A 22,674-nucleotide genomic window follows, 5' to 3' on the forward strand; every position below is an offset into this window, starting at 1 on the left:
TCTTTCAAATAAAATCAAATCCAATTTTATTGGTCACATACACATGGTTAGCAGATGTTCTACACCTGCATTGCTTGCTGTTTGGTGTTTTAGGCTGGGTTTCTGTACAGCACTTTGAGATATCAGCTGATGTACGAAGGGCTATATAAATACATTTGATTTGATTTGTTATTGGTCACATACACATGGTTAGCAGATGTTATTGGTCACATACACATGGTTAGCAGATGTTATTGGTCACATACACATGATTAGCAGATGTTATTGCTGTTTAGCTAAATGCTTATGCTTCTAGATCTGACAGTGCAGCAATATCTATCAGGTAATATCTAACAATTCCACAACAAAGTCTAATGAATAGTCTCTCTCTCTCTCTCTCTCTGGTGTTTGTGAGCTGCATCATTAGTGTGGGGATCACTCAGTCCCACATGTGATGGACCCCCAGCAGTGTGATGGAGGCCATGTGTCAGAGGGGTGTCACACTCCTGGTAATAGGGACCACCGGCCCCCTCCTGCCAAACTGGTCTGCCTGGAGTTGAACGGTGGCAGGGGCCCCTCAGGTCCACACCAGGGCAGGACGAGACAGGGGAGCCCAGGGGTCAGAACTTCGGCCCCCAAACTCACCCCACCCGCACCACAACCCAAGAACTGGCATAAAAGAGGTAAGACTGAAAAATAAGAGTGGCAGGGCGAGAGTGAGGAATGGGTGAATAGAGGGGGGAATGGGTTAATAGAAGGAGAAATGGGTGAATAGAAGGAGGAATGGGTGAATAGAGGGGGGAATGGGTTAATAGAAGGAGAAATGGGTGAAAAGAGGGGGGAATGGGTTAATAGAAGGAGGAATGGGTGAAAAGAGGGGGGAATGGGTTAACCTGTTGATGCTCTGGGGGCGCTATTTCATTTTTGGATGAAAAACGTTCCCGTTTTAAACAAGATATTTTGTCACAAAAAGATGCTCGACTATGCATATATTTGCTACCGTTCGAAAGAAAACACTCTGACGTGTCCAGAAATACAAAGATCTTCTCTGTGCGTGCCCTATAACGTGAGCTTCAGGCAAAACCAAGATGAGATGGCATCCAGGAAATGACAAGGATTTTTGAGGCTCTGTTTTCCATGGTCTCCTTATATGGCTGTGAACGCGAGAGGAGTAAGTCTGCCCTTTCTGTCGTTTCCCCAAGGTGTCTGCAGCATTGTGACGTATTTGTAGGCAGATCATTGGAAGATTGACCATAACAGACCACATTTACCACGTGTCCGCCCGGTGTCCTGCGCCGAAATTGTTGCGCAAAAGTCACCTGCCAGTATTTTTCCATACGATACATAGAGTAAAGCAAGCTTCCACGAACTGCATGTCAATGAAGAGATATGTGAAAAAACACCTTGAGGACTGATTCCAAACAACGTTTGCCATGTTTCAGTCGATATTATGTAGTTAATCCGGAAAAAGTTTTACGTTGTAGGTGACTGCATTTTTGGTTCGTTTCGGTAGCCAGACGCAATGTAGAAAACGGAACGATTTCTCCTACACACAGACGCTTTCAGGAAAAACTGAACATTTGCTATGTAACTGAGAGTCTCCTCATTGAAAACATCAGAAGCTCTTCAAAGGTAAATGATTTTATTTATTTGGTTATCTGGTTTTTGTGAAAATGTTGCGTGCTACATGCTACACAAAATGCTATGCTAGCTTTGCATACTCTTACACAAATTAGTCAATTTCTATGGTTCAAAAGCATATTTTGAAAATCTGAGATGACAGTGTTGTTAAGAAAAGGCTAAGCTTGAGAGCAGACGCATTATTTTAATTTTATTTGCGATTTTCAGAAATCGTTAACGTTGCGTTATGCTAATGAGCCTGAGGCTTTAGTCACGATCCCGGATCCGGGATGGGGAGTTTCAAGAAGTTAATAGAAGGAGGAATGGGTGAATAGACGGAGGAATGGGTGAATAGAGGGAGGAATGGGTGAATAGAGGGAGGAATGGGTGAATAGAAGGAGGAATGGGTGAATAGAGCGGTGAGATGGGTGAATAGAGGGAGGAATGGGTGAATAGAGGGGGGAATGGGTTAATAGAAGGAGGAATGGGTGAATAGAAGGAGGAATGGGTGAATAGAGGGAGGAATGGGTGAATAGAAGGAGGAATGGGTGAATAGAAGGAGGAATGGGTGAATAGAGGGAGGAATGGGTGAATAGAGGGAGGAATGGGTGAATAGAAGGAGGAATGGGTGAATAGAGCGGTGAGATGGGTGAATAGAGGGAGGAATGGGTGAATTGAAGGAGGAATGGATGAATAGAGGGAGGAATGGGTGAAGAGAGCGGTGAGATGGGTGAATAGAGGGAGGAATGGGTGAATAGAGGGAGGAATGGGTGAATAGAAGGAGGAATGGGTGAATAGAGGGAGGAATGGGTGAATAGAGGGAGGAATGGGTGAATAGAGGGAGGAATGGGTGAATAGAGGGAGGAATGGGTGAATAGAGGGAGGAATGGGTGAATAGAGGGAGGAATGGGTGAATAGAGGGAGGAATGGGTGAATAGAGGGAGGAATGGGTGAATAGAGGGGTGAGATGGGTGAATAGAGGGAGGAATGGGTGAATAGTAGGATTGTAAAACGAGAGGAATTTTCCAGGTAAAATTCCAAATGTACCAGTAAACCTCTAGAATTTTGAAAAATTTCAAGAATTCTGGGGAATTTGCATGATGCTTTAGATTTTCATTTCCAATGCCCTCTGCTTCTATCTGGATGCTGTGAAATGATTGGCTGTGCTGTGTATCCGTCATCCCAGGAAGCCTGCTGCCTGTGCTGTGTTTGGTGGAGCACAGAGAGAGCCCGGTCCTGGCAGTGGAGGCTGAGAGGAGAGAGGAGCATGCAGAGTTTGTACTGGTCAGGAGAGACCTGCTGTTTAACCAGCTGATAGAGATGGCTTTACTGGCCCTGGGCTACTCTCACAGCTCAGCAGCACAGGCCAAAGGTACACACACATGCACACCAACACACACACTCACTCACACACACAGACATAAATCATGGTCACACACACACACATGACCCACAGTGTTTGTAACATAGTGTTTGCGTGTGTGTGTGTGTGTATGTGTGTGTGTGTGCGCACGCGCAAGCCTGTGTCTGTGTGTGTAGGTTCGATCCAGGTGGGTAGGTGGAACCCTGTCCCTCTGTCCTGTGTGACTGATGCTCCTGATGCCACAGTGGCTGACATGCTGCAGGACCTCTACCATGTGACCACCCTCAAGATCCAGCTCACCAGGTACCCAGAATCTCTTGTGGACAGACATACGTAACATAAACGGTATCTTAACATCTGTCTGCAGACTATGGGATGGGACAACTAACAAGGAACATTGTTCCGGTGCGCTGGATTTGTGTCACTGGTTATTTGGATGAATCACAATTTCACAAGGCGCTGCATTATTTGAATTTCTGAAGAGGAGGGCACATGTGGCCCATAGACTTCCAGGAGAGGGGGGGTGGAGCTACCAAAGAGGTTCTGGCACTTGCAATAGATACGTATGTCATACCTCCACCCCCAGAACCTAATCGAGTAGTTTAGTTTAATTTCTGCTGCGATTAGGTAGACCAGGACAAAGCTTCTGATGCTACATCTATCAACCTGCTTTCAGTGGGGGTGTGTAGTGGCAGGAAATGGTTGGCGTGAAAATCTGCTTGGCTGCATTTGTGGTTCATGATATAATAATAACTCACCATTCTGAAAACACAGCAGATGTGTTATGTGAAGTAATTAACTAATAACTACCACCAGGTGAGGCAGGCCGGCAGGCACATGCACGCACACATGCACGCACGCACGCACACACACGCACAGAAACATGCAGTCAGCCAAAGTCTAAATCTGCCACTCCACAGGCGAGGGCCCCCACAATTTCAGACAGCTTTTTTATTCATTTGTCAATCTACTTCTTTTCTACCCTCTCTTCTTCTATCTGTCCCCTCTACCTCTCCATCCACCCCCCCTCTCTAGTTGTCCCATGTTTGAGGACCTCCCTCCAGAACAGTGGAGTCACTCCACAGTGAGAAACGCCCTGAAGGAGCTATTGAGAGACATGAACCAGAGCTCACTGGCCAAAGAGTGCCCTCTGTCCCAGGTACAACCAATGATTTATATATACACTAGATGACTGATAGGGGGCGCTGTGTTGAAGCCACAGCTTAGCCATCTTGGCACTCCCCCACCGAATATTTTGGAAGCTACAGAAATATATTTATTAATGTCTACACTCATTTTTGACAAATGTATTATATTACTGACACCTTCATGCATACTTTTACATTATATTACGTGACCTAAACATAAAAATAAGAAATGAAAAATACACTGCTCAAAAAAATTAAGGGAACACGAAAATAACACATCCTAGATCTGAATGAATGAAATATTCTTATTAAATACTTTTTTCTTTACATAGTTGAATGTGCTGACAACAAAATCACACAAAAATTATCAATGGAAATCAAATTTATCAACTCATGGAGGTCTGGATTTGGAGTCACACTCAAAATTAAAGTGGAAAACCACACTACAGGCTGATCCAACTTTGATGTAATGTCCTTAAAACAAGTCAAAATGAGACTCAGTAGTGTGTGTTGTAAAGGTTTTCTTCCTGGGAAGGAGAGGAGGACCAAAATGCAGCATGGTTATTGTTAAGCATCTTTAATAAAGACGAAAACGTAAACACTATACAAATACAAAATAAGAAAACGTGGCAAAACCGAAACAGTCCTAACTGGTGCAGAGAACACAGAGACAGGAAACAACCACCCACAAGATACCCAAAGAATATGGCTGCCTAAATATGGTTCCCAATCAGAGACAACGATATACACCTGCCTCTGATTGAGAACCTCTCTAGGCAACCATAGACTTACCTAGACAACTACACTGAACACAACCCCATAAATCTAATAAACCCCTAGACAAGACGAAACACAATAAATCACCCATGTCACACCCTGGCCTAACCAAAATAATAAAGAAAACACAGAATACTAAGGCCAGGGCGTGAACTGTGTGGCCTCCACGTGCCTGTATGACCTCCCTACAATGCCTGGGCATGCTCCTGATGAGGTGGCGGTTGGTCTCCTGAGGGATCTCCTCCCAGACCTGGACTAAAGCATCCACCAACTCCTGGACATTCTGTGGTGCAACGTGGCGTTGGTGGATGGAGCGAGACATGATTTCCCAGATGTGCTCAATTGGATTCAGGTCTGGGGAACGGGCGGGCCAGTCCATAGCATCAATGCCTTCTTCTTGCAGGAACTGCTGACACACTCCAGCCACATGAGGTCTAGCATTGTCTTGCATTAGGAGGAACCCAGGGCCAACCGCACCAGCATATGGTCTCACAAGGGGTCTGAGGATCTCATCTCGGTACCTAATGGCAGTCAGGCTACCTCTGGCGAGCACATGGAGGGCTGTGCGGCCCCCCCAAAGAAATGCCACCCCACACTATGACTGACCCACCACCAAACCGGTCATGCTGGAGGATGTTGCAGGCAGCAGAACGTTCTCCACGGCGTCTCCAGACTCTGTCACGTCTGTCACATGTGCTCAGTGTGAACCTGCTTTCATCTGTGAAGAGCACAGGGCGCCAGTGGCGAATTTGCCAATCTTGGTTTTCTCTGGCAAATGCCAAACGTCCTGCACGGTGTTGGGCTGTAAGCATAACCCCCACCTGTGGACGTCGGGCCCTCATACCACCCTCATGGAGTCTGTTTCTGACCGTTTGAGCAGACACATGCACATTTGTGGCCTGCTGGAGGTCATTTTGCAGGGCTCTGGCAGTGCTCCTCCTTGCACAAAGGCGTAGGTAGCGGTCCTGCTGCTGGGTTGTTGCCCTCCTACGGCCTCCTCCACGTCTCCTGATGTACTGGCCTGTCTCCTGGTAGCGCCTCCATGCTCTGGACACTACGCTGACAGACACAGCAAACCTTCTTGCCACAGCTCGCATTGATGTGCCATCCTGGATGAGCTGCACTACCTGAGCCACTTGTGTGGGTTGTAGACTCCGTCTCATGCTACCACTAGAGTGAAAGCACCGCCAGCATTCAAAAGTGACCAAAACATCAGCCAGGAAGCATAGGAACTGAACTGAGGGTCTGTGGTCACCACCTGCAGAACCACTCCTTTATTGGGGGTGTCTTGCTAATTGCCTATAATTTCCACCTGTTGTCTATTCCATTTGCACAACAGCATGTGAAATTTATTGTCAATCAGTGTTGCTTCCTCAGTGGACAGTTTGATTTCACAGTGTGATTGACTTGGATTGACTTTTTTGAGCAGTATATATAACAAACATTTCCTTAAAGTATATTTTTAGAGATTACTAATGTTACTTTCCCCAATCAAAACAAAAAAATACTTAATTTTGTCCAACACACACACACACAGTCACACAGGCCTAAAACGTACATACACGCACACACACTCACATAGGCACAAACACGTACACACAAACACAAACACACACACAGGCCTAACCACGTACATACTCACACACACACTCACACAGGCACAAACACGTACACACACACACACACACACACACACAGGCATAAACAGATACATACACACACAAACAAACACACACACAGATAGACATAAACACGTACACACACACTCACGCACGCACAAACACGCACACACACACACACACAAACACACACACACACACACACAAACAGGCCTATACACGAGCATGGATTGCTGAGACAAATAAGGTTTGCGGGCAGAGAGAGATATAAGGGATGTTTATGTTTTAATAGGGATAGGCGGCCCGTCAACGGGGCAGTTGTAAATCATGCAGCGCCGTGTGTCACAATCGCAGATGTCAGAGAAACAACAAATGTCGGTACATATAAGTGTCTTATATCGGCTGAAAGCTTAATTTCTTGTTAATATAACTGCACTGTCCAATTTACACTAGCTATTACTGCAAAAAAATGCCATGCTATTGTTTGAGGAGAGCTCCTAACAACAAAACACTTTTTTCACCGCGACAGGTTTGATAAATTCACCTCTGAAGGTGAAATGTGTACTTACATTCTGAAATCTTGCTCTGATTTATCATCCAAAGGGTCCCAGAGATAACATGAAGTGTCGTTTTGTTAGATAAAATCCTTTTTCATATCCTAAAAGGTCCATATAGCACAATTTTGTATTTCCACACGTTCAATTTGCAAAGAAAGGAATCTGAAAATCTAACCCTAATGTTGTTTCAACCAGTCAAATTACATTTGAATTTATTCCTCAGAGATCCTAGAATGTAACCAGACGTACCTATATCATTAGGAGTGTAGTATATCCTATTGGACACCATTTCAAAGATGGTGGTAGAATTTTTTTTTTTTAAACGGTCGATTTTTTCTTTGTATGTTCTTCTACCAGATCTATTGTGTTATATTATCCTACATTCAATTCAAATTTCCACAAATTCAAAGTGTTTCCTTTCAAATGGTACCAAGAATATGCATATCCTTGCTTCAGGGCCTGAGCTACCAGGCAGTTAGATTTGGGTATATCATTTTAGGCTCTGCTGGCACATACTATACCACTGTACCCTTCTGCTACTGTCTGTCTCTTCCTAGTCAATCTCTGTCTTTCTCTTTCTTTCTGTGTGTGTTTCTCCTACTTGCATGCCCAGCCTTTAGCTCAGCGGGCTAAAACAGCCTTGTAACAGGCAGGCAGGTGACCCAACTTTGAACCCAGTCGGCCACACATGCACAGCATTTCACTCACACACACACACACACACACACACACACACACACACACACACACACACACACACACACACACACACACACACACACACACACACGCACACGCACACACACACACACGTACACACACACTTGTTACAGTGAAGGAACACAGCGTAGAGGCACCTGCTGTTGGAGAACAGATGGATGTGTGTTGTGAATATTTATAACAATCAAAATAGTCTGTCTGTTACTCACCCTGAGAGCAACAACTACAGCCTCAGTCTAATAAACAGACATTCTCTCTCTCTTTATTTTTATGTTTGCTCCCCCTCCCATCTTTCTAGCTCATTCTCTCCCTCCAACTGTCTCCCTCTCTCTTTCTCTCTCTCTGACTCTGCCCCCCCTCTCTTAATTCAATGGGCTTTATTGGCATGGGAAACATATGTTTACATAGCCAAAGGAAGTGGAATAAAGAAAAGTTTCACTCTCTCTCTCTCTCTCTCTCTCTCTCTCTCTCTCTCTCTCTCTCTCTCTCTCTCTCTCTCTCTCTCTCTCTCTCTCTCTCTCTCTCTCTCCCTCTATTTCTCTGTCAGTCTCTCTCTCTCTCTGTCAGTCTCTCTCTCTCTCTCTCTCTCTCAGATTAGAATAAATATGAAGTGATTAAAGGTGTAATCAGATGTTAAAATGACACAGGATTGTCTTGAGGGATTAATTTCAGCATCCATTTCTTAAATGACTGATGACACCTAGATGAGGTAGCATACACACACACTCATCTGTCTTTATTAAAGAGTTTACCTGCGGGTGTGTTTTAATAACCCCGGTCTGAATCCGCTATCATCAAACATTCTATGTTCAGCTGAGACACACACACACCCAGGGAGAGAAATGGAGTCTGTTAAAACTAAGACAAAATGAGAGACAGAGCGATCATTTAAAATGTGAATTGTTACTTATTTCTCGCTTTTTTTGTGTATATGTATAATAAGTTATTTCTGACTTCAAGTGCAATTATTGCCCAGTTCTTGAGCTCTGTTGCCAAGAGGAAAATAGACTGGGCCTCAGGCTAGCGTATGTACAGTATATAACATGCATTCTATTTAATAGACTGGGCCTCAGGCTAGCGTATGTACAGTATATAACATGCATTCTATTTAATAGACTGGGCCTCAGGCTAGCGTATGTACAGTATATAACATGAATTCTATTTAATAGACTGGGCCTCAGGCTAGCGTATGTACAGTATATAACATGCATTCTATTTAATAGACTGGGCCTCAGGCTAGCGTATGTACAGTATATAACATGCATTCTATTTAATAGACTGGGCCTCAGGCTAGCGTATGTACAGTATATAACATGCATTCTATTTAATAGACTGGGCCTCAGGCTAGCGTATGTACAGTATATAACATGCATTCTATTTAATAGACTGGGCCTCAGGCTAGCGTATGTACAGTATATAACATACATTCTATTTAATAGACTGGGCCTCAGGCTAGCATATGTACAGTACATAACATACATTCTATTTAATAGACTGGGCCTCAGGCTAGCGTATGTACAGTACATAACATACATTCTATTTAATAGACTGGGCCTCAGGCTAGCGTATGTACAGTATATAACATGCATTCTATTTAATAGACTGGGCCTCAGGCTAGCGTATGTACAGTATATAACATGCATTCTATTTAATAGACTGGGCCTCAGGCTAGCGTATGTACAGTATATAACATGCATTCTATTTAATAGACTGGGCCTCAGGCTAGCGTATGTACAGTATATAACATGCATTCTATTTAATAGACTGGGCCTCAGGCTAGCGTATGTACAGTATATAACATGCATTCTATTTAATAGACTGGGCCTCAGGCTAGCGTATGTACAGTATATAACATGCATTCTATTTAATAGACTGGGCCTCAGGCTAGCGTATGTACAGTATATAACATGCATTCTATTTAATAGACTGGGCCTCAGGCTAGCGTATGTACAGTATATAACATGCATTCTATTTAATAGACTGGGCCTCAGGCTAGCGTATGTACAGTATATAACATGCATTCTATTTAATAGACTGGGCCTCAGGCTAGCGTATGTACAGTACATAACATACATTCTATTTAATAGACTGGGCCTCAGGCTAGCGTATGTACAGTATATAACATGCATTCTATTTAATAGACTGGGCCTCAGGCTAGCGTATGTACAGTACATAACATACATTCTATTTAATAGACTGGGCCTCAGGCTAGCGTATGTACAGTATATAACATGCATTCTATTTAATAGACTGGGCCTCAGGCTAGCGTATGTACAGTATATAACATGCATTCTATTTAATAGACTGGGCCTCAGGCTAGCGTATGTACAGTACATAACATACATTCTATTTAATAGACTGGGCCTCAGGCTAGCGTATGTACAGTATATAACATGCATTCTATTTAATAGACTGGGCCTCAGGCTAGCGTATGTACAGTATATAACATGCATTCTATTTAATAGACTGGGCCTCAGGCTAGCGTATGTACAGTATATAACATGCATTCTATTTACTAGACTGGGCCTCAGGCTAGTGTATGTACAGTATATAACATGCATTCTATTTAATAGACTGGGCCTCAGGGTAGCGTATGTACAGTATATAACATGCATTCTATTTAATAGACTGGGCCTCAGGCTAGCGTATGTACAGTATATAACATGCATTCTATTTAATAGACTGGGCCTCAGGCTAGCGTATGTACAGTATATAACATGCATTCTATTTAATAGGCTGGGCCTTAGGCTAGCGTATGTACAGTACATAACATGCATTCTATTTAATAGACTGGGCCTCAGGCTAGCGTATGTACAGTATATAACATGCATTCTATTTAATAGACTGGGCCTTAGGCTAGCGTATGTACAGTATATAACATGCATTCTATTTAATAGACTGGGCCTCAGGCTAGCGTATGTACAGTATATAACATGCATTCTATTTAATAGACTGGGCCTCAGGCTAGCGTATGTACAGTATATAACATGCATTCTATTTAATAGACTGGGCCTCAGGCTAGTGTATGTACAGTATATAACATAAATTCTATTTAATAGTACTATATGTTGCATTGATCTGCTGTGGTTTAGTATTCATAATGCTTTTCCCTGCCACTGTTACGACTCCATCTTCTTCTATTTTTTGTGTCTTTTCTCCCTCTCTCTCAGAGTATGATCTCCTCCATTGTTAACAGCACCTACTATGCAAATGTGTCGGCCTCCAAGTGCCACGAGTTTGGCCATTGGTATAAGCACTTCATGAATACCAAAGGCATCATGGGTAAGACTACAGGGGGCTTAAAGGGGTAGTTCACTTATAGTGATCCTCAATGCTAATGTTAGCAAATAGTAGCTTTGACTATTGATATTTACTCCCCCTCTCATTTCTGTTTCTCTTCCTTCATCCCTCTCTCCACTATTCTTTTCCTCACTTCAGAGATTGACAGCTTCTCTGACCAATCCCAAACGAGCTCCACACACCCATCAACCAAACAATCATTCCCAGGCAGCAGGGCCGAGCTGGTCTGCTCCTCACCCCTCCTCTTTCCTCACGGGGGTGCCACCCACACTTCTGGGCGTAGTTGTCTGGCCCCAAGTCTCTGCCCCCCGGGGCTGGTGACCGCCCCCCTCAGCTCCCAGCTAGTCAGCCCCCAACAGATAGTCATGGCCCAGTTCCTCAACCAGCAGTATGCAGTCAGCCATATGCTAGCCCAGCAAAGCCTGTCTGTATCTGTTTCCACCTCCCCCCAGAAGTTCCTCAACCACCCCCCTGTGGGGAGGCCTCCCCCCTCCCTTGCCCTAGCCAAGGGCCTCGACCCCCCGCCCCAGGCTGGACCACCAGGACCCGGGTCTGGGTCCCAGAGCCAGGTGTGTGGACCATCAGACATCTCATGTGAGATCTACCAGTGGGTGAGAGAGGAGCTGAAGAGAGCAGGCATCTCCCAGGCTGTGTTCGCCCGCGTGGCCTTCAACAGGACCCAGGTAGGAGACAGACAGGGAGATAGGGGTACTGTATGTATGGGACTGTGCTGTAAACTAAGGGTTAGGGATTAATTAGGGGTGGGGGTAGTGAAGGACAGAGTGTTGTGGTGTGTGTAAACTGTGTGCTGGTGTTATCGGATTGAGTGTGTGCGCATGTGCATGGTGATTAGCTCTTGGCATGGCCTTTGCCGCATTGTCTGTTCTGTGTGTGTGTCTGTGTGTGTGTGAATACATGTGCTGGTGAATATGTGTGTGTGTGTGTGTGCTCTGTCTGTCTGTGTGTGCGTGTGTGTGCTCTGTCTGTCTGTGTGTGCGTGTGTGTGCTCTGTCTGTCTGTGTGTGTGTGTGTGTGTGAATACATGTGCTGGTGAATATGTGTGTGTGTGTATGCTCTGTCTGTCTGTGTGTGCGTGTGTGTGCCAGCTCTTCTCTGCAGTAGGAACTCATGCCAGCGGTGAAGCAGCTGCTGGGTCGGCTAGTCACTCTCCCTCAGAGAGTCTCTACCTCTCCCTATCTAATCACTCTCCCTCAGAGAGTCTCTACCTCTCCCTATCTAATCACTCTCCCTCAGAGAGTCTCTACCTCTCCCTATCTAGTCACTCTCCCTCAGAGAGTCTCTACCTCTCCCTATCTAGTCACTCTCCCTCAGAGAGTCTCTACCTCTCCCTATCTAGTCACTCTCCCTCAGAGAGTCTCTACCTCTCCCTATCTAGTCACTCTCCCTCAGAGAGTCTCTACCTCTCCCTATCTAGTCACTCTCCCTCAGAGAGTCTCTACCTCTCCTTATCTAGTCACTCTCCCTCAGAGAGTCTCTACCTCTCCCTATCTAATCACTCTCCCTCAGAGAGTCTCTACCTCTCCCTATCTAGTCACTCTCCCTCAGAGAGTCTCTACCTCTCCCTATCTAGTCACTCTCCCTCAGAGAGTCTCTACCTCTCCCTATCTAGTCACTCTCCCTCAGAGAGTCTCTACCTCTCCCTATCTAGTCACTCTCCCTCAGAGAGTCTCTACCTCTCCCTATCTAATCACTCTCCCTCAGAGAGTCTCTACCTCTCCCTATCTAATCACTCTCCCTCAGAGAGTCTCTACCTCTCCCTATCTAGTCACTCTCCCTCAGAGAGTCTCTACCTCTCCCTATCTAGTCACTCTCCCTCAGAGAGTCTCTACCTCTCCCTATCTAGTCACTCTCCCTCAGAGAGTCTCTACCTCTCCCTATCTAGTCACTCTCCCTCAGAGAGTCTCTACCTCTCCCTATCTAGTCACTCTCCCTCAGAGAGTCTCTACCTCTCCCTATCTAGTCACTCTCCCTCAGAGAGTCTCTACCTCTCCCTATCTAGTCACTCTCCCTCAGAGAGTCTCTACCTCTCCCTATCTAGTCACTCTCCCTCAGAGAGTCTCTACCTCTCCCTATCTAATCACTCTCCCTCAGAGAGTCTCTACCTCTCCCTATCTAATCACTCTCCCTCAGAGAGTCTCTACCTCTCCCTATCTAGTCACTCTCCCTCAGAGAGTCTCTACCTCTCCCTATCTAGTCACTCTCCCTCAGAGAGTCTCTACCTCTCCCTATCTAGTCACTCTCCCTCAGAGAGTCTCTACCTCTCCCTATCTAGTCACTCTCCCTCAGAGAGTCTCTACCTCTCCCTATCTAGTCACTCTCCCTCAGAGAGTCTCTACCTCTCCTTATCTAGTCACTCTCCCTCAGAGAGTCTCTACCTCTCCCTATCTAATCACTCTCCCTCAGAGAGTCTCTACCTCTCCCTATCTAGTCACTCTCCCTCAGAGTCTCTACCTCTCCCTATCTAGTCACTCTCCCTCAGAGAGTCTCTACCTCTCCCTATCTAGTCACTCTCCCTCAGAGAGTCTCTACCTCTCCCTATCTAGTCACTCTCCCTCAGAGAGTCTCTACCTCTCCCTATCTAGTCACTCTCCCTCAGAGAGTCTCTACCTCTCCCTATCTAGTCACTCTCCCTCAGAGAGTCTCTACCTCTCCCTATCTAGTCACTCTCCCTCAGAGAGTCTCTACCTCTCCCTATCTAGTCACTCTCCCTCAGAGAGTCTCTACCTCTCCCTATCTAGTCACTCTCCCTCAGAGAGTCTCTACCTCTCCCTCTCTAATCACTCTCCCTCAGAGAGTCTCTACCTCTCCCTATCTAGTCACTCTCCCTCAGAGAGTCTCTACCTCTCCCTATCTAGTCACTCTCCCTCAGAGAGTCTCTACCTCTCCCTATCTAGTCACTCTCCCTCAGAGAGTCTCTACCTCTCCCTATCTAGTCACTCTCCCTCAGAGAGTCTCTACCTCTCCCTATCTAGTCACTCTCCCTCAGAGAGTCTCTACCTCTCCCTATCTAGTCACTCTCCCTCAGAGAGTCTCTACCTCTCCCTATCTAGTCACTCTCCCTCAGAGAGTCTCTACCTCTCCCTCTCTAATCACACTTCCCCAGAGAGTCCCTACCTCTCCCTCTCTAATCACACTTCCCCAGAGAGTCTCTACCTCTCTCTCTCTAATCACACTTCCCCAGAGAGTATCTACCTCTACCCCTCTAATCACACCTCCCCAGAGTCTCTACCTCTTCCTCTCTAATATACTTCCCCAGGGCCCCTAACCCTCCCTCTCTAATCACACTTCCACAGAGAGTCTCCACCTCTCGAATCTCAATTTCTGAGTCTCTACCTCTCCCTCTCTAATCACACTTCCCCAGAGAGTCTCTACCTCTACCTCTCTAATCACGCTTCCCCAGAGAGTCCCCACCTCTCCCTCTCTAATCACACATCCACAGAGAGTCCCTACCTCTACCTCTCTAATCACACTTCCCCAGAGAGTCTCTACCCCTACCTCTCTAATCACACTTCCCAAGAGAGCCTTTACCTCTACCTCTCTAATCACGATTCCCCAGAGTCTTTACCTCTATAATCACACTTCCCCAGAGAGGCTCTACCTCTCCCTCTCTAATCACACTTTTCCAGAGAGTCTCTACCTCTACCTCTCTAATCACACTTCCCCAGAGAGTCTCTACCTCTACCTCTCTAATCACACTTCCCCAGAGAGTCTCTACCCCTACCTCTCTAATCACACTTCCCCAGAGAGTCTCTCCATCTCTAATCACACTTTCCCAGAGAGTCTCTACCTCTACCTCTCTAATCACACTTCCCCAGAGAGTCTCTACCCCTACCTCTCTAATCACACTTCCCCAGAGAGTCTCTCCATCTCTAATCACACTTTCCCAGAGAGTCTATCTCTCTAATCACAATTCCAAAGAGTCTCTACCTCTCCCTCTCTAATCACACTTCCCCAGAGTCTCTACCTCTCCCTCTCTAATCACACATCCACAGAGAGTCCCTACCTCTCCCTCTCTAATCACTTCCCCAGAGTCTCTACCTCTACCTCTCTAATCACGATTCCCCAGAGTCTTTACCTCTCTAATCACTTCCCAAGAGAGTCTCTACCTCTACCTCTCTAATCACACTTCCTCATAGTCTCTATCATTCTAATCACAATTATCCTGAGTCTCTACCTCTCCCTCTCTAATCACACCTCCCCAGAGAGTCTTTACCTCTCTATTCAAACTTCCCAAGATTCTCTACCTCTCCATCTCTAACCACACTTCCCCAGAGAGTCTCTACCTCTCCCTCTCTAATCACACGTCCCCAGAGTTTCTACCTCTCTAATCACACTTCCACAGTCTCTCCCTCTCCCTCTGTTTCTCTCCATCCCTCCATTATGCTTTCTCATCTCTCTATCACTCTCTGTCCATCTCTCTACATCTACCTCTCTCTATATCTTCTTTTCTCTGTCCATCACTTACTATCTTCCTTTCGTTTTATATTTCCTATATGTATTTCCACCATTTATCTGTATCCAACTTCATGACGTCTCCATTTGACAGGTCTATCCCTTGTTTTTCTCATTTCATTTAAATCTTTCTCCTTTCCCCATTTCATATCTTTCTCCCTCCCTCCCTCCCTCCCTCCCTCCCTCCCTCCCTCCCTCCCTCCCTCCCTCCCTCCCTCCCTCCCTCCCTCCCTCCCTCTGTCTATCCTGTCTGCTCCTGCAGTTAGAAGGCACTCACATTAATGGCTTCAAGAGAGACCTAGCCCACTGTTACTATTACCGTCATTATCACCAGCATCATCATGGGTGTCATTATAATGATCAAAGGCCGCAATTATAGCCACCTGCCCCGCATTTCTCTGTCGCTGTGACAACTGGACTCTGTGAACAGGTAGAAGGGAGTGGGGCAGAGGAAGGAACGTCTCACCTGGGCAAGGTGCCAAGGAGTAGAGTGGATGGGGCTTGGAGTGTAAAGACCTTATTGAAGGGTGAAGGCTTAATAGCTAGGGTGTGTGTGTGTGTGAGGAGTGAGGGGTTCTACATTAGAGGTGTATAGTCCTAACAAAATGCCATATATTTTGGGTGGGAGGGAGGGCAGAGCAACCCCCTATTAGAGTCCCATTGTATGGAAGAGTGAGTGACACTGTACGAGCAGAGCTGACAGACAACAACTTAATAAGGGACTAATCCGTTTATTAGCAGTGCTGTAGAAGGTGTCTGGAGTTGGTCATCTGCCATGTTGACTCCAGCACTGTAAAGGGAAAAACACTACCTGTGAGGACGTGTGCTGTCTGGGTGGGTGTGAGTCTCTATGTTCAGAGGTTATCCTAGTCTAGACTAATGGCCTTCAGACAGTTTTAGTATGACACTTGCAGGTTGACGTTTATTCGCTTTTTTAATGTTAGAGTTAGACATTAGGGTTAGCAGTGTGGTTACGGTTAGAGTTACGGTTAGGGTTAGTTTTAAAATCAGACTTTATGACATTGTGGCTGTGCCAGCTATTGACCACTCTACAGAGCTTCCTGCAGAATAACATTCATGACCAAAATGCTAACCTGCACAAAACTTTCCATTGGGGTTTTGTTTGATGGTGTTAATAATTTATCTTTATCATTGTCTAGAAGTTTCTCTTGGCCTGGTCAACATTACAGGACTGCAACCCTGGAAGTCTAACTTGCCAAGTGTGACACACTCTCATTCATTTAAATCAGGGGTCTTCATCTTTCTCTGGCCCAGGAGCCCCCACCCAGGTTGATGAAGTGATTCATGCTTTGCCTGGCTACACAAACTCCTTGCTCCAGCCAAACTCTACAACACGCCCATGGACATGAGTTTATTCTCCACAATGAGTTTGGATCTGAGTACCTCCCAACGATTTCTAGAATGGAAATCCATCCTAGACCGTCTGATTGGTCCCAGAAACTGATGGGTTGGGCCAGAGCCAGAAGAGAAAAATTGTTATTGGCTTTGATACTCTGATTAGACCAATCGCTGATGGCTTTGGTTTGTACAGTGCCCCTCATCACAACAAATTACTTCAATGATGGCAATCTCAACCTGAAGTATGTAGCGAACAACAGAGCTGCGGAAGAATTCAGTTTGAGTCGTCAGGCAAATTCCTGCTCTGCTCATGCTGACAAAAGTTGCATGTCCAGTGTAGCAGCTGTTTTCACAACGTAGTGATTCTATTTCCATGGTGTGTATCTTGTCTTCATGTGTCTTTCTATCCTGTGTGTCAGGGCCTGCTGTCTGAGATCCTGCGTAAGGAGGAGGATCCTAAGAGTGCGTCTCAGTCTCTCCTGGTCAACCTGCGGTCCATGCAGAGTTTCCTACAGATACCGGAAGGTGACCGCGACCGTATCTACCAGGAGGAGAGAGAGAGGAGTCTGACCACGTCGACCATTATCAACCATTCACCCAACAACACTACCACACCACGCCACACACAGGTCGGACAGACAGAGCAAGATGGAGTGTGTGCATGTGTGTGTGTGAGTTGTTCATGATAGTCTAAGATGTATTCCTCTGATGTTTCAGACCAGAAAGGAAGAGGGAAACTTTGTTCAGGCTGAAGATTGGCCCTCCCAGGTTTCCATTGTATTTCCTAAAGTAATCTCTCTCTCTCTCTCTCTCTCTCTCTCTCTCTCTCTCTCTCTCTCTCTCTCTCTCTCTCTCTCTCTCTCTCTCTCTCTCTCTCTCTCTCTCTCTCTCTCTCTCTCTCTCTCTCTCTCTCTCTCTCTCTCTCTCTCTCTCTCTCTCTCTCTCTCTCTCTCTCTCTCTCTCTCTCTCTCTCTCTCTCTCTCTCTCTCTCTCTCTCTCTCTCTCTCTCTCTCTCTCTCTCTCTCTCTCTCTCTCTCTCTCCAAAGTGACAATGGAAACTTCTCTTCTAATCAAACTGAAACAGAAATATCTTTACTAATCAAACGATACAGCTGTTTTAGTAACCACATCAACGCCTCTCTCCCCTCTGCAGGTGAGGCTGTCTCCAGTAGCAGTAGTAAATAGAGGGGTGAAGAGCGAGGGATGTGTTCTAGACAGAGGGGTGAAGAATCTGGGATGTGTTCTAGACAGAGGGGTGAAGAGCGAGGGATGTGTTCTAGACAGAGGGGTGAAGAGCGAGGGATGTGTTCTAGACAGAGGGGTGAAGAGCGAGGGATGTGTTCTAGACAGAGGGGTGAAGAGCGAAGGATGTGTTCTAGACAGAGAGGTGAAGAACATGGGATGTGTTCTAGACAGAGGGGTGAAGAGCGAGGGATGTGTTCTAAACATCAACAGTTCTATCTATGAGGAGATCCAACAGGAGATGAAGAGAGCCAAGGTATCTCAGGCCATGTTTGCCAAGATGGCCGCGTCCAAGAGTCAGGTATACACAGACACGCACACACAACACACACAAGCACATGTACACACACACACACACACACACACAGACACTCACACAAACAAACACACAAGCACAAAGAAAAGAGAGTATGGTACTCACTGACTGAGGGATACCTATGGAAACAATGCTAATCTTGCACTGAAACAGAAGAAAACGTTTATTACAGACTGATATTAGTAAGTGTGTAACACACACACATTTCCGCAAGTTCCTATAATATTAGATTTCGTATGTGATGTATGAATTTATGAAAACATCTTTACACAGAGCCAAGTAGTTGGGCAGTAACCGGTTGTGTAGGATATGATCAAGGAGCAGCTGCTGTCTATGGAGAGCTCTGATCACCACATCAGACAGTTATTGTTCTATAAATCACCAGTGTGCACACACCCGCTTGCATGAATATGCACACACCCATAAACACGCACACGTCGCACACATGCGCACACACTTACACACAAACACACGCACACACTTGAACACACATCAAATGCGTGCCAACACACACACACACACTGGTGGTTCCATTGTGCTAGTTTTCCAGGCAGAACCATAATCTTGTTATTGCCTTTTGTTTTGGGATAATTTCCCTCTGTAGAATGGAGTGATTTCTGTCTTTCTCTCTCTGCTTTCTTTCACTCTCTTTCTAGCTTCCCATCTTGCCTGTTTGGCAGGCAGCACCATGGAGCTCACGTTAGTGTATGGCTGTTTGGCAGGCAGCACCATGGAGCTCACCTTAGTGTAGGGCTGTTTGGCAGGCAGCACCATGGACCTCACGTTAGTGTAGGGCTGTTTGGCAGGCAGCACCATGGAGCTCACGTTAGTGTAGGGCTGTTTGGCAGGCAGCACCATGGAGCTCACGTTAGTGTAGGGCTGTTTGGCAGGCAGCACCATGGAGCTCACGTTAGTGTAGGGCTGTTTGGCAGGCAGCACCATGGAGCTCACGTTAGTGTAGGGCTGTTTGGCAGGCAGCACCATGGACCTCACGTTAGTGTATGGCTGTTTGGCAGGCAGCACCATGGAGCTCACGTTAGTGTAGGGCTGTTTGGCAGGCAGCACCATGGAGCTCACGTTAGTGTAGGGCTGTTTGGCAGGCAGCACCATGGACCTCACGTTAGTGTAGGGCTGTTTGGCAGGCAGCACCATGCAGCTCACGTTAGTGTAGGGCTGTTTGGCAGGCAGCACCATGGACCTCACGTTAGTGTATGGCTGTTTGGCAGGCAGCACCATGGAGCTCACATTAGTGTAGGGCTGTTTGGCAGGCAGCACCATGGAGCTCACGTTGGGCTGTTTGGCAGGCAGCACCATGGAGCTCACGTTAGTGTAGGGCTGTTTGGCAGGCAGCACCATGGAGCTCACATTAGTGTAGGGCTGTTTGGCAGGCAGCACCATGCAGCTCACGTTAGTGTAGGGCTGTTTGGCAGGCGGCACCATGCAGCTCACGTTAGTGTAGGGCTGTTTGGCAGGCAGCACCATGCAGCTCACATTAGTGTAGGGCTGTTTGGCAGGCAGCACCATGGAGCTCACGTTAGTGTAGGGCTGTTTGGCAGGCAGCACCATGCAGCTCACGTTAGTGTAGGGCTGTTTGGCAGGCAGCACCATGGAGCTCACATTAGTGTAGGGCTGTTTGGCAGGCAGCACCATGTTAGAGCTCTTTGTTGTATCTTCTCACTGCGTCCGCATGGCTTTGTGTGCTATTGCTGTGCTACGGCCAGGTGTTTGTGTGCCAAAGTAATTGTGTAGAGGACAAGAGCTTGGCACTGTCGCTACTTTCTTTCTCTGCCTCCTCCTCTCCCTCGCTGCCTCCTCCTCTCCCTCTCTGCCTCCTCCTCTGCCTCCTCCTCTCCCTCTCTGCCTCCTCCTCTCCCTCGCTGCCTCCTCCTCTCCCTCTCTGCCTCCTCCTCTCCCTCTCTGCCTCCTCCTCTCCCTCTCTGCCTCCTCCTCTCCCTCTCTGCCTCCTCCTTTCCCTTGCTGCCTCCTCCTCGCCCTCTCTGCCTCCTCCTCTCCCTCTCTGCCTCCTCCTCTCCCTCTCTGCCTCCTCCTCTCCCTCTCTGCCTCCTCCTCTCCCTCTCTGCCTCCTCCTCTCCCTCTCTGCCTCCTCCTCTCCCTCTCTGCCTCCTCCTCTCCCTCTCTGCCTCCTCCTTTCCCTCTCTGCCTCCTCCTCTCCCTCTGCCTCCTCCTCTCCCTCGCTGCCTCCTCCTCTCCCTCCTCCTCTCCCTCTCTGCCTCCTCCTCTCCCTCTCTGCCTCCTCCTCTGCCTCCTCCTCTCCCTCTCTGCCTCCTCCTCTCCCTCTCTGCCTCCTCCTCTCCCTCTCTGCCTCCTCCTCTCCCTCGCTGCCTCCTCCTCTCCCTCTCTGCCTCCTCCTCTCCCTCTCTGCCTCCTCCTCTCCTCTGTTTACTAGTCGTTTGAACTGTAGTTATTTCAGTATCTTTACAAAAGATAGTATATTTTAGTGTCTTACTTGAATGGGTTCTGAGAAGGTTTGTATTTCTATTCTATGTGTTCTCTGACCGGGTTCTGATGTGGGTGTGTGTGTTCTGCAGGGCTGGCTGTGTGAGCTGCTGCGCTGGAAGGAGGATCCGTCCCCGGAGAACCGAACCCTGTGGGAGAACCTGTGTATGATCCGGCGCTTCCTGAGTCTGGCCCAGATGGAACGAGACGCCATCTATGAACAGGAGAGCAACACTCTGCAACAACACTGTACAGACAGACTCACACAGCTAGTCAACAACAACACACTGGTCAGTCTACTCTGGATAGCCTACATACACACATACACGCATAGAAGCACACGCACACAACACAAACACAATTCTACAGTGTAAATGTACATGCATATATACACACTCAAATGTGTATATCATCAGCTCCCATTGGTTTGTTTGTAACTTAACATCCATCTGTCTCCACCAGCTCCAACGCCACTCCCCATTGCAACAACAACACCATCAACGAACACTGACCGCTCTGTCCCAGCTGCCCTTGCAGCCCCAGGCGGAGTCTCGCCTGCCGCCACGACAACCATCCACAGCATCACCGGCCGAGACTGAGGGGGGTAGGGGGCAACTGAGGACCTGGTGGGGAAGTAGTCAGGGTGATGGGAGGGAAGAGGATATTACTGGCAGGGGCTGTAAGGGTTGGGGCCAGGGCAGGGTTAGGGGTGTGTGTAACAATGACAAGGAAGGGGGAGAGGGACGGTGGGCGGGGGGCAGACAGACTAACGGCGAGGGCGATGGTGGGAGTGATGGCGAGGGGTTTCGGGTGTCCCGAGAGGCACAGGGGATCCTGCAGAGCTTCATCCAGGACGTTGGTCTGAACCCAGACGAGGAGGCTGTCCACACACTGTCAGCCCAGCTGGGCCTGCCCAAACACACCATCCTCAGCTTCTTCCACAGCCAGCACCACAGCTACACTCACCAGAACCATAGACAGCATTACAGTGAGATCCAACACAACCAACATCCGAGCCAGGACCACAACCACAGAAAGAATCACAACCAACACCACACGGACCAGGACCAGCTCTTCTATAATGGAGCAGGCCCAACCCAGCCTAAGAGAACTACAGGGGAGGATATGGAGCAGGCCCAACCCAGCCTAAGAGAACTACAGGGGAGGAGTGGACAGTAGATCTCGCTGGACAAATGGGGGGGGGATATGGAGCAGGCCCAACCCAGCCTAAGAGAACTACAGGGGAGGATATGGAGCAGGCCCAACCCAGCCTAAGAGAACTACAGGGGAGGATATGGAGCAGGCCCAACCCAGCCTAAGAGAACTACAGGGGAGGATATGGAGCAGGCCCAACCCAGCCTAAGAGAACTACAGGGGAGGAGTGGACTGTAAGAGACTACAGGGGGGAGGAGTGGACTGTCTCGCTGGACAAATGCCTAAGGGGGGGGGGATATGGAGCAGGCCCAACCCAGCCTAAGAGAACTACAGGGGAGGATATGGAGCAGGCCCAACCCAGCCTAAGAGAACTACAGGGGAGGAGTGGGCTGTAGATCTCGCTGGACAAATGGGGGGGGGATATGGAGCAGGCCCAACCCAGCCTAAGAGAACTACAGGGGAGGATATGGAGCAGGCCCAACCCAGCCTAAGAGAACTACAGGGGAGGATATGGAGCAGGCCCAACCCAGCCTAAGAGAACTACAGGGGAGGATATGGAGCAGGCCCAACCCAGCCTAAGAGAACTACA

The 22,674-nt window shown here is 47.4% G+C and overlaps 1 protein-coding gene across 1 annotated transcript; it reads left to right on the top strand.

Annotated features, from left to right (window-relative positions):
* Window positions 1-433: 433 nt before the first annotated feature.
* LOC135551851 (DNA-binding protein SATB1-like) lies at window positions 434-22,309 on the top strand. Its single transcript, XM_064983110.1, has 11 exons — window positions 434-662; window positions 2,786-2,971; window positions 3,139-3,265; window positions 3,998-4,121; window positions 10,954-11,065; window positions 11,222-11,766; window positions 17,335-17,544; window positions 17,633-17,704; window positions 18,303-18,458; window positions 21,023-21,220; window positions 21,393-22,309. Exons 1-11 carry the CDS (start codon window positions 434-436, stop codon window positions 22,107-22,109), a joined length of 2,676 nt encoding a protein of 891 aa, XP_064839182.1. The 3' UTR covers window positions 22,110-22,309.
* The last annotated feature ends 365 nt before the right edge of the window (window positions 22,310-22,674 follow it).

The sequence above is a fragment of the Oncorhynchus masou genome, chromosome 13 (genome assembly GCF_036934945.1).
Source record: "Oncorhynchus masou masou isolate Uvic2021 chromosome 13, UVic_Omas_1.1, whole genome shotgun sequence".
In the NCBI taxonomy this organism is placed as follows: Eukaryota; Metazoa; Chordata; class Actinopteri; order Salmoniformes; family Salmonidae; genus Oncorhynchus; species Oncorhynchus masou.

What these genes read in the sequence shown, in the direction of transcription:
- LOC135551851 (XM_064983110.1), top strand. Translation starts at nt 434, where the DNA reads ATGGACCCCCAGCAGTGTGATGGAGGCCATGTGTCAGAGGGGTGTCAC. An exon ending in CAAGAACTGGCATAAAAGAG is followed by an intron (nt 663 to 2,785) that starts GTAAGACTGAAA and finishes CCGTCATCCCAG; the next exon opens with GAAGCCTGCTGCCTGTGCTG. An exon ending in GAATACCAAAGGCATCATGG is followed by an intron (nt 11,066 to 11,221) that starts GTAAGACTACAG and finishes TCCTCACTTCAG; the next exon opens with AGATTGACAGCTTCTCTGAC.